General features: G+C 42.3%; 1 protein-coding gene and 1 pseudogene across 1 annotated transcript in view; one reads left to right on the forward strand and one right to left on the reverse strand.

Moving 5' to 3' along the window:
- LOC100469960 overlaps positions 1-1,763 on the reverse strand; it is a 44,092-nt pseudogene extending 42,329 nt beyond the window's left edge.
- Positions 1,730-13,078, forward strand: part of PGK1 (phosphoglycerate kinase 1) — a 20,588-nt gene continuing 9,239 nt past the window's right edge. The window contains exons 1-4 of the mRNA XM_002927684.4: positions 1,730-1,905; positions 7,438-7,488; positions 10,134-10,289; positions 10,401-10,545. Coding sequence (XP_002927730.1) covers positions 1,841-1,905; positions 7,438-7,488; positions 10,134-10,289; positions 10,401-10,545 — 417 coding nt within the window. The 5' untranslated portion in view covers positions 1,730-1,840. The remainder of the gene's footprint in view (positions 1,906-7,437; positions 7,489-10,133; positions 10,290-10,400; positions 10,546-13,078) is intronic.

Consider the following 13,078-nt stretch of genomic DNA (forward strand, 5'->3'; position numbering starts at 1 on the left):
GTTATGAGGGCCAGCAAGGGTCAGTATCATGAATTCTCTGGCTTTTCTTGGTCAGTATCTGAGTGTTCAAAAGGATTTAGATCCTGCAAAGATAATTTAAAAATGTATGTCAAGGTCAATCTTTACTTTTGAATCAGCACTGGGAGTTTTACCCATGATTTACTACTGTTCTGGATATGATTAGGTTATTTCTTGGCCTGATAGTGGCTGTTTATTCTTACGTTCTTTCACAAGATGGCCAGGGGCCTAAAAAGGCAAGAAAGCTATTGAGACGGGGAAACTGAAGGATTCCATAAAAATCTGCTTTTGCTCCTTTTCCTGCTTCTCTTCTTGCTAGGCCCTGCACCCCCACCCCACTTTACACATGCCTTGCAATGCAAATGGAGTATGTCCTCCATTTAAGAGACAAGGAGTTAATGATTTGTCTAGAATAGATAACTGAACAAGGACCTGGTGAGAGTGGAAGGAAGAAGCTATCATATGCATATTACGGACTACTGGTGCTAGACTTCTTGATGCTAAGGCCCCCTGGCTCTAAGGAATAATACCTGGTCTTTGTTCAAACGGGTTCCTGGATGCCTGAGAGGACACGTACATCAGGCAGTCACCCTCAATAAAAACCCCCGGGCCCCAAAGACAAGACATGCTTCTTTCCTTTTCAATCTTCCGGACATCTGTATCTGCTCTCTATCTTCGATGAACTCTTGTTTTCATTTCCTGGTGCCTCGCCTTTGATTTCTATACTGAGCAAAGACAAGGACCCTCTTGGTTGGTCCTGTGGACTCCCTTTGGGTCCTCGAGACTGGTCTGTAGGCATCCCTATATCTGGTCTTTCTTTTCCTGGGGACCCCTAACTCTGCTTACAATTCCAGCCAACTCTGCAAACATGTGGGGCATGGAGTACCTATTTCCTGGCAATGGTGTCTGTATTACAGAATAATTATTATGTATGGACTCTACATCTGGACTGCCGAGGTTTGAATCCACCACTTAAAAGATGTGAAACCCTAAGCAAGTCACTAAACCTCCTTCTGCATCATTTATTTCATCTGTAAAATGAGGAAGGCAATACCTACTTCCGAGTTTTGTGACCACGATTAGTTAATATATGGAAAATGCTATTTGTTTGCCATTAGCATTAATTGTGTCAAAACCAGAAAAATTACATAGCACTTTATTATAAAAGGCGGGGGAGCTGGGGGGAACCTGGGCCTTTCCCGAATTCTGAGAGGTCTCAGTTATCGAGGCCAATTAGCAGCCTTACTTAGGATTACATTTTGGGGAGCCAGGAAACCCGATTAGTTTTGCATCCATCCTGGTAGGGCTGCCAAGAATCCCCCCGGGTGGGGGCGGCGCTTTTCCTCCATCCGTAGCGGGTCTGCTCAGCGCCGCACCAGGAGGCTCCGGAAGCGGCGCGGCGGCCGCAAGGACCAGGGCGGAGGCCTTGGGCCTCTCACTTTACCCTCCTCCGCCCCGAGAGCGCCACCCAGTTCCCTTCCCCGGCCCCTGCCAACTCCGTGGCCCCACCCCGTGCTCCCACCCTCAAGTCGCAAAGGTCTCCGGCGGCTCGCTGCGTGCGGGACGTGACAAATGAAAACAGCACGTCCCACCAGTGTCCTCGCAGACAGACGGCGCCTCGGAGCAATGGCAGAGTGCGGACGCCTTCTGGCCGCGTCCAATAGCGGCTGCCGGGCGCCGCGCGCGGAGGAAGGGGAGGACTGGTGGGCGGGGCGAGGCGGCCCGGGCGGCTCTCGGCATTCCATTTGCGGCTGGGGCGCACGTTGGCTGGGTTCTTCTCCGCTGTTAAAGCTCTCCGCCTCGCGGCCCTTGTATTGCCAAGATGTCGCTTTCTAACAAACTGACTCTGGACAAGCTGGACGTGAAGGGGAAGCGGGTCGTCATGAGGTAATTCTGCACATATGCTCGTGCTCCCTCAAGGGCTTGGCCGCAGTCTCTTCGGCCAGAGCTAACTTGCTTCCTCCCGTGCCCAAAGTTGCTCTTAGTCGTCGGCTCGGCCCCGTGGTTTCTAGGCCTGCAGAGTGAGGCTTCCCACCGTTGTGGTCGAGGTTTTGCCCCAGTTTTAAGGTTCCTGACCTCATTGGCCTCAGCCCGGAAAGCGAGCCGTTTTTGCCTTTGGAGGTGGCTCCACCGAGGAAGGGCTCAATTCCGGGATCCATTTTGCCCTCTTTCCTATTCCTGAAATGTAGTTCCGTCGCCTTCAGCTCCCAACAGGCGAGGTGGGACCTAATGCTTAGCCTGCAAATCCCTAGGCCCCAAAGAAGAGACCTTGAAAGGTCATTTGGTTAGTTTCCCTTCCCCCACCGCCCTAGATCATCCCAGACAAATGAGAGAAGGTACAGATTTCAAAGGTCACTGCGCGAAAGGAAAATTTGCCCAGAAGATGTTAATTTAGAACCCCCTAAAACATTGGGGATGGGAGGGCGGGATGGGGTGGGGCACAATGAAGGAGGCCCTGCAGAGTTTACGTAACAGGCCCCTGCACCACGCCGTTGGACTACAGGCCATGGGGTTTACATCAGAATTGTGACACATGCTGGGTAATAGTAGAGCAGGGTGTGGGTGCTCATCCTTGCTGTTCTCCAACCTCACTTCACAGATGGCAAGAGAAGTAGGATATTAGACGTGAGAATGGCTACCCATGCACTTTGGGGTCTTTTACTCTGCACATGTGCATCCCTGGTCACTTACCACGTGGCTTCTCCTTTATATGCCGAAATGAGTAGTATGGTGTGTGGAGCTTTTACATTTATCCTTTTGGTAGCGTGTGGTATATTTGCAAGCCAGGAGCAAAGTGCGGGACAGTTACGTATGTGACTGACGGATTGACTGTTAATATACCTTGATAGGATCCGAGGGAAGTGCGTTGTCCGGGTCACAGGGCTTGCACTGATAGCCTTGTCCAGTCCTGTCCTTTTTGGGAAGTAGTTGATTGATGGGCAGGCATGTGAATGGTGTGATCCAGCCCCTTTCCCATTTTGGATTGGTTCAAGTGAGGGCATCTTTTGGATATTAACAGACACATAAGGCCATAGGGAGTCTCCTTCACCCTAGGCTTAAACATAGGAGGGCACTCTGAATATCAGAACTCTCGACGCCGTAAGAGTTAATGCAGCTCTATCCTTTTCTCTAATTTCATCATGGCCACGATTCGCACGTGGCCTTCTCTGCTTTGTGTAAATAGAACTCAGTAGCTTATGGCCGTGAGAAACACTTGGTGTCCACATTTTCCCAAATGACCTAGGCATTTGCAGTCTGGACAAAGTAGGAATCAAAGTCATCCTAGTATTAGAAAGTACTTTCTACCCCTCAGGTGATCTTAAGAGAGGGGATAGATTCTATGGAAAACAGGCCGGATGGACATTGGCATGCAGCCAGATTTTAGGTTTTAATTATTGACTCCCATTTTCACTGGGTTCAAGGCTGACCTTTCCAGATACGTACACCGGCGGAAAGACCCGGGGTGAAGCGTCACACTGGTCACCTTCCTGCAATTGCAGTCTTGGGCTGTATCTTCTCCTCATGGAAACTGGTTTGAGGAATTAACTGGGCTAGCTGGGAGTGGGCCTTGAGGTGCTTTCTCCCTCTGGATTTAACATGAAATAACTTGCTGTCCAAGGACTCAAAGTTTATTTAACACAGATTAACCCTGAGCCTTGAAATGATTGGCTAGTCCTGTTTTGCTGTTGGAAAGTTACCTGTCCAAGGTCACTGAACTAGCAAATTGGTGGCAGAGCTAGGACTAGAATTTGGGTCTCTTTGGCTGCCAACCAGGTCCTCTAAATACTCAACATTGTAAATAAGGACAGGCTAAAAAAGGCTTTTTGTCTGCTGAAGGTTGCAATCAATATTTTCTCCCCTGTAATCTGGGTGAATTCTGCTTGCTTCTCCTGGGGACAGGGAGTTACTTTGTTCCCTGATTATTAAAGTATCTCTTTTGAACAGAGTCACATTTTGTAGGACTTTTGGAAGAGCCTAGGCAGCTATGCCTTATCAGCTCAAACTGCTTTTTGTTTCAATGCCTTTACGTGGTGTTTGCTGGCAGTGTTTCAGAAACAGGGCCTTCTGAGTAGTGGCTGCTTCACTTGCCTCCTCTCTTTGTCCTGCAAAAGATAACTGATGTTGGTCGAGTATTCTGGCTCCTGCTTTGAATTGCCAAGGGAAACACTGATTTGTTGAGGGAAATTTAGATAGCCAGAAACCTCTGACTGTATGATTACAAAGTTCCACAGTTCCACCTCCATCCCCCCCCCATTCCAGTTGACTTTACCTCCTTTTGAGTAACTTCCGGCTTATTTTTGCAATGTCATTTCCTTTCTTCCCCGCTCAGATTGCCAGTCTTAATCCTTTGGTGACTTGCGAAGCACTTCCCTTTTTGCTTGCTCGCTCCGCACCTCTTTTGTTTTAAACCTCATTGCTTTTCTCTAACCTGTTCTAACTTGTTAAGCAACAGCTCTGATGTAGTGGAAAAAGAAACGGGGAGGAAAAACTGAGCAGAGAAAAAGTCTTTAAGACACCCATAATACCCAAATCTTCCAGCCAGGGGCAGTGATGCAAGGGTGGGCATAGTAATCTTGAGAGCTTTTAATGGGACTGGGCCTGGACCCCTGAGATTTCAGGTGACAGAGACTTGATAGTCTTATTCTAACTAAATATTTTTAACACTTTATTTTGAAATAATTACAGATTCACAGGAGGTTGCAAAGTTAGTATAGAGAAGTTTGTTCACCCAATTTTGCCCAAAGGATACATCTTAAAAAAATTGAGTACGATATCAAAAGTAGGAAGTTGGCATTGGGATAAAGTGTATAGGTCTGTGCTATTTTACCAACATATATAGATCTGTGTAACTCCCACCACAAGTTACAAAACTGATCACCACCAAGGCCTTCCTCATTCTACCTCTGCAGAGTCATGCCCCCCCCATTCCAACTGCTGGTAACTATTGATCTGCTTCCTGCCCCTAACATTTTGTCATTCAAAAATGTTACATAAGTGGAATCACAGTATAAAGCCTTTTGGAATTGGCTGCTTTTTTTTTTCCCCCTACTTGGCTTAATGCCCCCGAGATTTATCCAAGTTGTTGCATGTATCAGTAGTCCATTCTTTATACCGCTGAGCAGTACTTTATGGTATGGGTGTTGCACAGTGTGTTTAGCCATTCACCCATTGATGGACATCTGGTTTGTTTCCAGTTTGGGGCTATTACAAGTAAAGCTGATGTGTACATTGGATATTCATGCACAAGTCTTGATCTGGACATATGCTGTCATTTCTCTTGTATTAACACCTAGGAGTGAAATCACTGGACCACCAAATGCTGAACTGCCAGACTGGTTTCCACAGCAGGCACACTGTTTTACATTCCTATCAGTATATGAGTGGTCAGTTTTTCCACATCTTCCCAGCTTTGGTGGTGTCATTATTTTTTTATTTCAGCCCTTCTGATAGCTGTGCAGTGAAATCTGAGTTCATGCCTGAAGCTAGTAAGCTCACCAGTGTTTCAGGGAAGTGGAAAAGGAAGGGGTGCAGATTTTACATAGAATGGAAGAAGTGGACTGTTCAAAGAAGTGGACTGTGTAGGCAAGAACAGTTTCTGCAGCAGAGTCCTCAGGAGAAGCTAAAAGCAGAGCTGTTCTGGAGAATCTAGGTGATGAAAGGAGGTAAAGCACAGGCAAAGAGAAGAGAGGAGTCTAATTCTCATCAGTAAGCTATGTCATGGCAGCTGGGCTAGATGACACAGATTCTTGAGTTTCTCTCCCCAAAGAATTTCCTCCCTCTAAGGGCTTGGGAGTAGAGAGCACTGAAAAAGGGTGGCTTGTGCTCAGCCTGTTGGCTTTAGCCCTTTTGACCATGGGCGTTTCTGGGAGGCTGCAAGAGGGAAAATGACAGGTAATGGGATACTCTATCCTCTTCAGAATGTACTTGGAGCCTGGCAGGAGCCTTGTTCAGGATATTTAGAGAAGATGCTTAGAATCAGAATCAAGTAGCCTGAAACTGAGTAGAGAATATTTCTTCAGAGGCATACTGCTTTTCTTTTTGAAGACTTGATTAAAATGTTTGAATATAGAATTATTCCCTCAGCCCACCTTTGGAAAGGCTACTTTTCAATGAGGTAGATTGGAGTATAGTTCTAGGGGATATAGGAAATTGGTTGTCGTCTTAATAGGGCTGAGGATTCTGTAATTATCCACTAGGCCTCGAGCATGGCAGCAGTCTTCTTGAGTAGGCCGTATCTTCCCTTAGTTCCTTAGCATGTGACTGTGTCAGCTGTTTTTGTAATGGTTGATTACATTTTGGAGAAGCATTAACATATAATAATAGCTGTCATTTGTGTGATACTTACTGTGTACCGGGTACTCTTCTAAGCCCTTTACAAACCACACTAACTCACTTAATTCTCACAATAACTGGAAGGTAGATACTATCATCCCCATTCTGCACATGAGGAAGAGAGCGTTTAAGCAGGATCTTGGCAGGCAACACTTAGCCCTAACAACTAGCTATCACACGTTGTTTTCAGTCAGGTTGAAGTAAGCTGAGGTTCCAAGGAGTTCAGAAGGGGGAAGGAATTACTGGTTCTTACAAAATGGTAAAGCAGTAATCTGTTGGGTGAGAAAGGAGATACTGCAGTAAATTATTTGCTTGTGCTGTCCGGATCACTTCTCTGCTATTTGCCTGTTTGTCATGTAGGCAGGATCACATGTTCCGCCCTCACCTCTCAGGTTTTATGAAAGAAGCTATCTTACTTTTACTGTCTGTTTTGCTTGAAGAGTACTGTGTGAACTTGGGTTTTGGACACTGGGTTTTTTCTGGTTACGAGGCCCCAGGCTTTCTCCGGAAAAAATGATAATCTCTTGATGTGTTTTACTTTCCAGTCATTTTTTTTTCTTTTGAGTGGTGTTAGCTTCACTTGGACCCAGAAATAATATCAAAGGAATCAGAATCCGGATGTGTTCCTTAATAACCCCTTATCCATCTAGCTGCCATTATTATCAGATACTATCATGCTAGGCCCACAGAAAAATCTTTTTAGGTGGAACTGGTTTTAGTTTCCCAGGTCTTCAGGGCTAGTTCCTGTGATGTCAGTTAGGTTTGTTTTTCATTTTTAAAAATTGTTCTCCTTTAAAGGGTGGGATACATACCTAAAGGACACAAATCATAAGCTCAAAGAATTATCACAAAACGAACACATTTGTGTAATCACCTAGGTTGGGAAATATACAACAAGCCCAGAAGCACCCTCTGGTGTCCTATTCCAGTCCCTCCTCCCCTCCTCCCATGGCTAACCACTATCTTGACTTCTAATAACACTGATTATTTTTAAGGTGGATTTTGAACTCCCACCTTATTTAACTGGTTCACTAAAAGTGCTTCTCCTAATCTTTGAGGGAATCTGAAACCTTGTTTCTTTTTTAGAGTGGACTTCAATGTTCCTATGAAGAACAACCAGATAACAAACAACCAGAGGTAAGTTCTGTGCTAAACCTTGAGTTTGGTTTAAGGTGTGTGTATCTGTGGGTATATAGGATGAAATGGTTTTCCTTTCTTAGTGTAGAACTGTGTGGTAACTTAAGCCACATAGTCTTGGCTTTCCACAAACCCACTATCTGGTCTGCTTTCTTACGAGAATGCAGAAATTGAAAAAGTCATCTTAAGTGATTTTTGTTCTTTCCCCATTTTTTGAAAATTTGAAGAATTTGGGGTTATGCATTTTTAAAGAATATCAAAGCTGAAGGTTACTTGGTATGCCTTGCAAAATGAAGAACTGTGCAAGAGGATTTTTTAATACTAATGATTTTAAGCTTACATATTTTTTTACAAGCCCCTATTCAATATGGCCCAGATAAAAGCAGTTTTTGAGAATTTTGATGTAAGGGAAGAGATTTCAGAAGTAATATTTTCAGTCAGTTAAGGCTGTTCTAAATATCTCGTCTCCAAAATCAGAAGCAGAAATTTTAAGTGAGACTATACTCTTGCTTTTGACTTGATTGTAAAGAAGGTTTAATTTTAAATTTCAGTTGAGGGGTTTGAGCTGGAAAGGTGTGCTTTCCAATGATCTAGAGCAGTGTTGTTTAATAGAAATATAGTATGAGCCACATATAAGTTAAAATTTTCTAGTTGCCACATTAAAAAGGTAAAAAGAACTGGGTGAACTTAATTTTAAGTAACATATTTTATTTAATCCAGTAAGTCCAAAATAATCATTTCAGTATGTAGTTGATAAAAAATGAAAGGGACATTTAACTTTTTTGGTATTAAGTCTTCAAGATCCAGCATGTATTTTAGCACAGCATATCACGATCTGGGCTAGTCACATTTCTAGTATTTAAGAGACATATGTAGCTATTGGACGGTGCAGGTCTAGAGCCAGAACATTTTCAGATACTGGCCCCAGGGTGGAGTCTGGCATTTTACCATGTACATCCCTGCTACACCATAGTGGAAGGTCTGTTTTGTGTAAGGCAGCTCTGACCCTTCTTGATTTTCATTATTTTCTGTAGCACACAGGAAAAATTGGAACTATGCCTATCAAGGTGTTTTATGAATTAAAAGCAGAGAAGCAGGTCTGAGTACGTTTTTTCATTTTCAGAAATCCATGGAGTTAACAAAAGGAAGCATTAGAAATAATAGAACTTGCCGATAAGGGATAGCCCTGAAGAATAATTTGGTTTCTTTGGGCAAACTTTGTACCTAATGAAGGTTTCTTCTTTATTTGGTGTCAGTTTTTATATATGTCAAATAGCATAAGATATTTTAGAAACATAACTTGATTTTGTAGTATTCCGTTGTCTACTGAAATGTCACCTTACCAGAGACTTTCCCTGGCCACCCTATCTAAAATCCCTTTCACCACTATTCCTCATTCTTGTCTCTCTGCCTTTATTTTTTCCATAGCTCTTATTACCACCTGATACAGACACCCACCCATATTTATATGTATACACAAATATATATGTTTATTGTCTCTCCCTCCATTAGAATTTCACTTCCATGAGAGCAGAGACTATTTCATTTATGGTTGTATTCTCAGAATCTGGAAAGGTACCTGGCTTAAGAAACACTTGATAAATATTTGTTGAGTAAATTAATGATTTTCTTTATTATCAATTTTAATTTCTTAAAGACTGGCAAAAATGGAAAGTTAGCGTCCAGTTTATAACAAAAATTTGACATGTTTAAAGGAAGTTTAATAATTTTTTGTTAAAGTATAATGTAGATAATATGACATCATTTAAACTATGCTCTATATAATGTATTTCTTCCTACCAAAAAATGTTCCTTAGGATATATGATGGGTGCAAAAAAGTTACTATGTATTTTTAAGTTTTTCCTAAACTTCCTTTAATGGTGTCAAGATTTGGGAATTTTAGATATCTTCCTCAGTCACATAAGAGGGATGTTTCGGGGTCGCCAAGATACCTACATACTTAGTGATTTACTAGAAGGACTCAGGACAGGACGTAGCATATAGTTCGCACTGCTAAAGTTCATTATTACAGTGAAAGGATGCATGACAAGATCCGCAGGTGAAAAGACACACAAAATCTGGAGAAATCCATGCCTGGGCTTCCAGTGCTCTCCCTCCAGCAGTGGAAACTGCAGCAGTACTGTGCGTTGCTTTTGCGTTTGGCTCCCAAGATTTTTACTAGGAGCTGGTCATATGGATATCCTCTGCCTAGCAACCAGCAAAATTCCAGACTATTAGAGGAAAGCAGGTGTTCAGCATAAATCACTTAGTTTGTACAGTCTAGCAGTGGTGTCAGTTAGAAAATTGAGGGACCACTTTGGAAGCCAGCTTTCCAGACCTTGGCCAAGGGCCAACCTTGCAAGCAAGTCCTCCTAAAGATAGCAGCTTCAGGCCTGCTGTGGTAGCTCTTTCCTGCATAAGGGGCAAAACATCATATTGAATAATCCTGGGTGGGGGGTTGGCATCATAATTGACTTCTTCCCCTGAACATGAACCTGAGGAGCATCACTGAGTTGCCAACAGTTAAATTTGAAGGAATTTAGAGAAGAAAAGGGCTTTCTATTTCACGAGGCCATAAATAAAATCTTTCCCACTAATTCCCAGCAGTAACCTTGATCTACCTGCTGTCTCTTTTTGGTTGCAGAATCAAGGCTGCCATCCCAAGCATCAAATTCTGCTTGGACAATGGAGCTAAGTCAGTTGTTCTTATGAGCCACCTGGGCCGGCCTGATGGTGTCCCCATGCCTGACAAGTACTCTTTGGAGCCAGTTGCTGTAGAACTTAAATCTCTGCTGGGCAAGTAAGTGCCAGACTCGGGAGCTGGTGGACTCTGTGACAGGAGGTGTTGTGAAGCATGTTGTTACTGGTTCTTTCAGACTTGTCAAGTATCTCCATCTCCTGCTCTCCCCAGGGATGTTTTGTTCTTAAAGGACTGTGTGGGCCAAGAAGTGGAAAAAGCTTGTGCTAACCCAGCTGCTGGGTCTGTCATCCTGCTGGAGAACCTTCGCTTTCATGTGGAGGAAGAAGGGAAGGGAAAAGATGCTTCTGGGAATAAGGTAGGACCTGTGACTTCGATATTATTTGGGGTGAGGAGGACTGAGTGTATAAGAGATGGAAGAATAGAAGTAGTTCATGTTTATTTTTTCCTTAGACACCTTTTTTTTGCAGAAGAGCATAAATATATATATATTCACATACATGTATTTATTATACATTAAAATCTATTCATATATATTTAAAGGTTATTCATATACATGAATATTCATATATATGCATAAATATAAAATAACCTTTTATTCATATATATAAGGTTGTTTTAATACATATATGATAACCTTGAATATATAGGAATTTATATTCAAGCTATGCATTTATATAAATATATGGATATAGGTATAGATAGATATAGATACAGATATATAGATGCATGGCTTGATAAATTACCGCAGAGTACACACACACACCTGTGTCACCACCACCTAGGTCAAGGAATAGAATATTGACTAGCATCCCTGAAGCCCTTCTCATGCTCAAGTATTTGTAATACTTTTGAAAAATAAGTGAGTGCCATTTGGGTATAAGAGTTTTCAGTGGACTTGCTTTTGCAATTGTTCCTTTGTTACCTACTTGGCCTATGACACATGAGGATTTTTTTTTCTGACAGTGTGTGTGATAATCCTAGTGAGGGGTGTCCTGTGATTCCCAAGTGCTGAGAGTGGACATTCACAGGCAGTTGTGGGGGTGGGTGTCCCTGCTATACCAGGTGTTCCTCCAACAGAGCCCGTTCTAGATTTTTTTTTGACAAGACTGGAACAGTTTTTCTAAGCAATAGACTGTGGCGTGTTATGGAAGGACAGTAATATTCTTATTTAGAAGGGGAATTAACTTAGTGGTTGAGCTTGGTACTCTTAAAACCATAAGTTTAAATTAAGTGTGATATAATTGGGAATTTCTTACTAAAGAATATGTGAGCAGAGAAAGTACTTTTCTAAGTCAAGTGGAAAGGGACTGTTTGGGAAAATTGATTGTATTTGGGTAAATGATGGTCATGATGATATTGCGTTTTACACTTTGGAAGTGTAAAGCATTTTTTTAATTCTCTTTAAGGAAGTGCAGGTGTTATCATTTTATAAAGAAATTTGAGTCTCTGAAAGGCAGTCATTTTATTGAAGTTAAAGAGGTAGTAGTGCTGTTGCTGGGCTTTATATATAGCTCAGTCCATTAGATCAGCAAACTTTTTCTATAAGGGGTCAGACAATAAATATTTCAGGCTTTGTAGGCCTTACAGTCACAACTCTGTATATGGTCTCTGTTGGAACTACTCAGTTCTGCTGTCCGCATGCAAAAGCGACCATAGAAAAACTACCCAAAACAAAAATAAAAAAGAGCAACTATAGATAATCCACAAAATAGATTACTACGACCTGACACAAGCAGAATTTAAATATTAAATGATGAAGCTGGCTCTCTGAGGATGATACAGAATTTGCATATTGGTAGAAGAGAAGCTGAAGTCATGCCTTAGAACTTTCTACCCTTAGGTGTTCAGTGTCTTGGGGAATAAGATTCTCTGAGGCTAGTATCTTAATCTCCTGTTGTGCTTCTGGTGTTTCTTAAGGTCATCAGAGTACCTGCTTTCAAGCAGTTTCTTTTCTTAGCACCTTAGGCCCTGGTCTTGCCTTATCCTGCCTTTGGCGTAGTCTTGGTAACCGTAGTAGGAGTCAAGTGCTGATCTCAAATTCGGTGCCCTTTTAGAGTGAAACTCACTTGCATGGACTCTAGGACTTAGAAATGGTAGCAAATTGAGGCAAAACCTTTTATTCAGAAAGTGATGAACTAACAGTTTTAGTCTATGACTTTTTTAGCTAATTAACTTTACATTTAGTGTCCAGGCTTTCAATGCTTGAAATTTCAAGAGCCAGTAATAAGTTCAAAATAGATTAAAAAAAAAAAGCAAAGCAAGGACATAAAATTTTTCCTTTTCCCAGTGTGCCCACATTGGTCTTTTAGGAACATTTTCTTTCATCTAGTCATTGGCAGATCAAAAATGAGAAATGGGTTCTGGTTATTAATTTCTATAGTACCTTTTCCAAGAAGAGCTTCAATTTTCACATTTTTCCTTAGACAATTCTTGGAGGGGTTATCATACCTTTTTAATAGATAGGAAGATTTCAGGACAGAGATCAACTTACCAAAGCTTACATACACGGTGAATTAGTGTTGGAGTTGGGCCTAGAACCCAGGTGTCCTGCCATTTGGGCAGTATTTTCATCACTATACAGATTATCTTCCAGTCACCCATGGCAGATGATATTCCATTCTAGAAAGATTATGTGGGTTCTACAGTCTTTAGTTTTAGCAGTAGTTCCCCTGCATCTCTGGGTCATTAGAGGAAAGCCCCTGTTCTTTGTGGCAGCCTCCTTCCCCTTGAAACACAGGAGGATGGGAGGGGGCAGTGACTGAAATGAGTATCTGTTCTGTTCTGTATATTGTTCTGTGCTGTGTCCCCCTGTGCGTCTTTGCTTGGTTTCTTTCTGGAGATTCTTTGTTCATCCTGCCATCCTGCTTTATGTCCCCTTTTGGGTGGGT

This window comes from Ailuropoda melanoleuca, chromosome X, assembly GCF_002007445.2.
Source record: "Ailuropoda melanoleuca isolate Jingjing chromosome X, ASM200744v2, whole genome shotgun sequence".
In the NCBI taxonomy this organism is placed as follows: domain Eukaryota; kingdom Metazoa; phylum Chordata; class Mammalia; order Carnivora; family Ursidae; genus Ailuropoda; species Ailuropoda melanoleuca.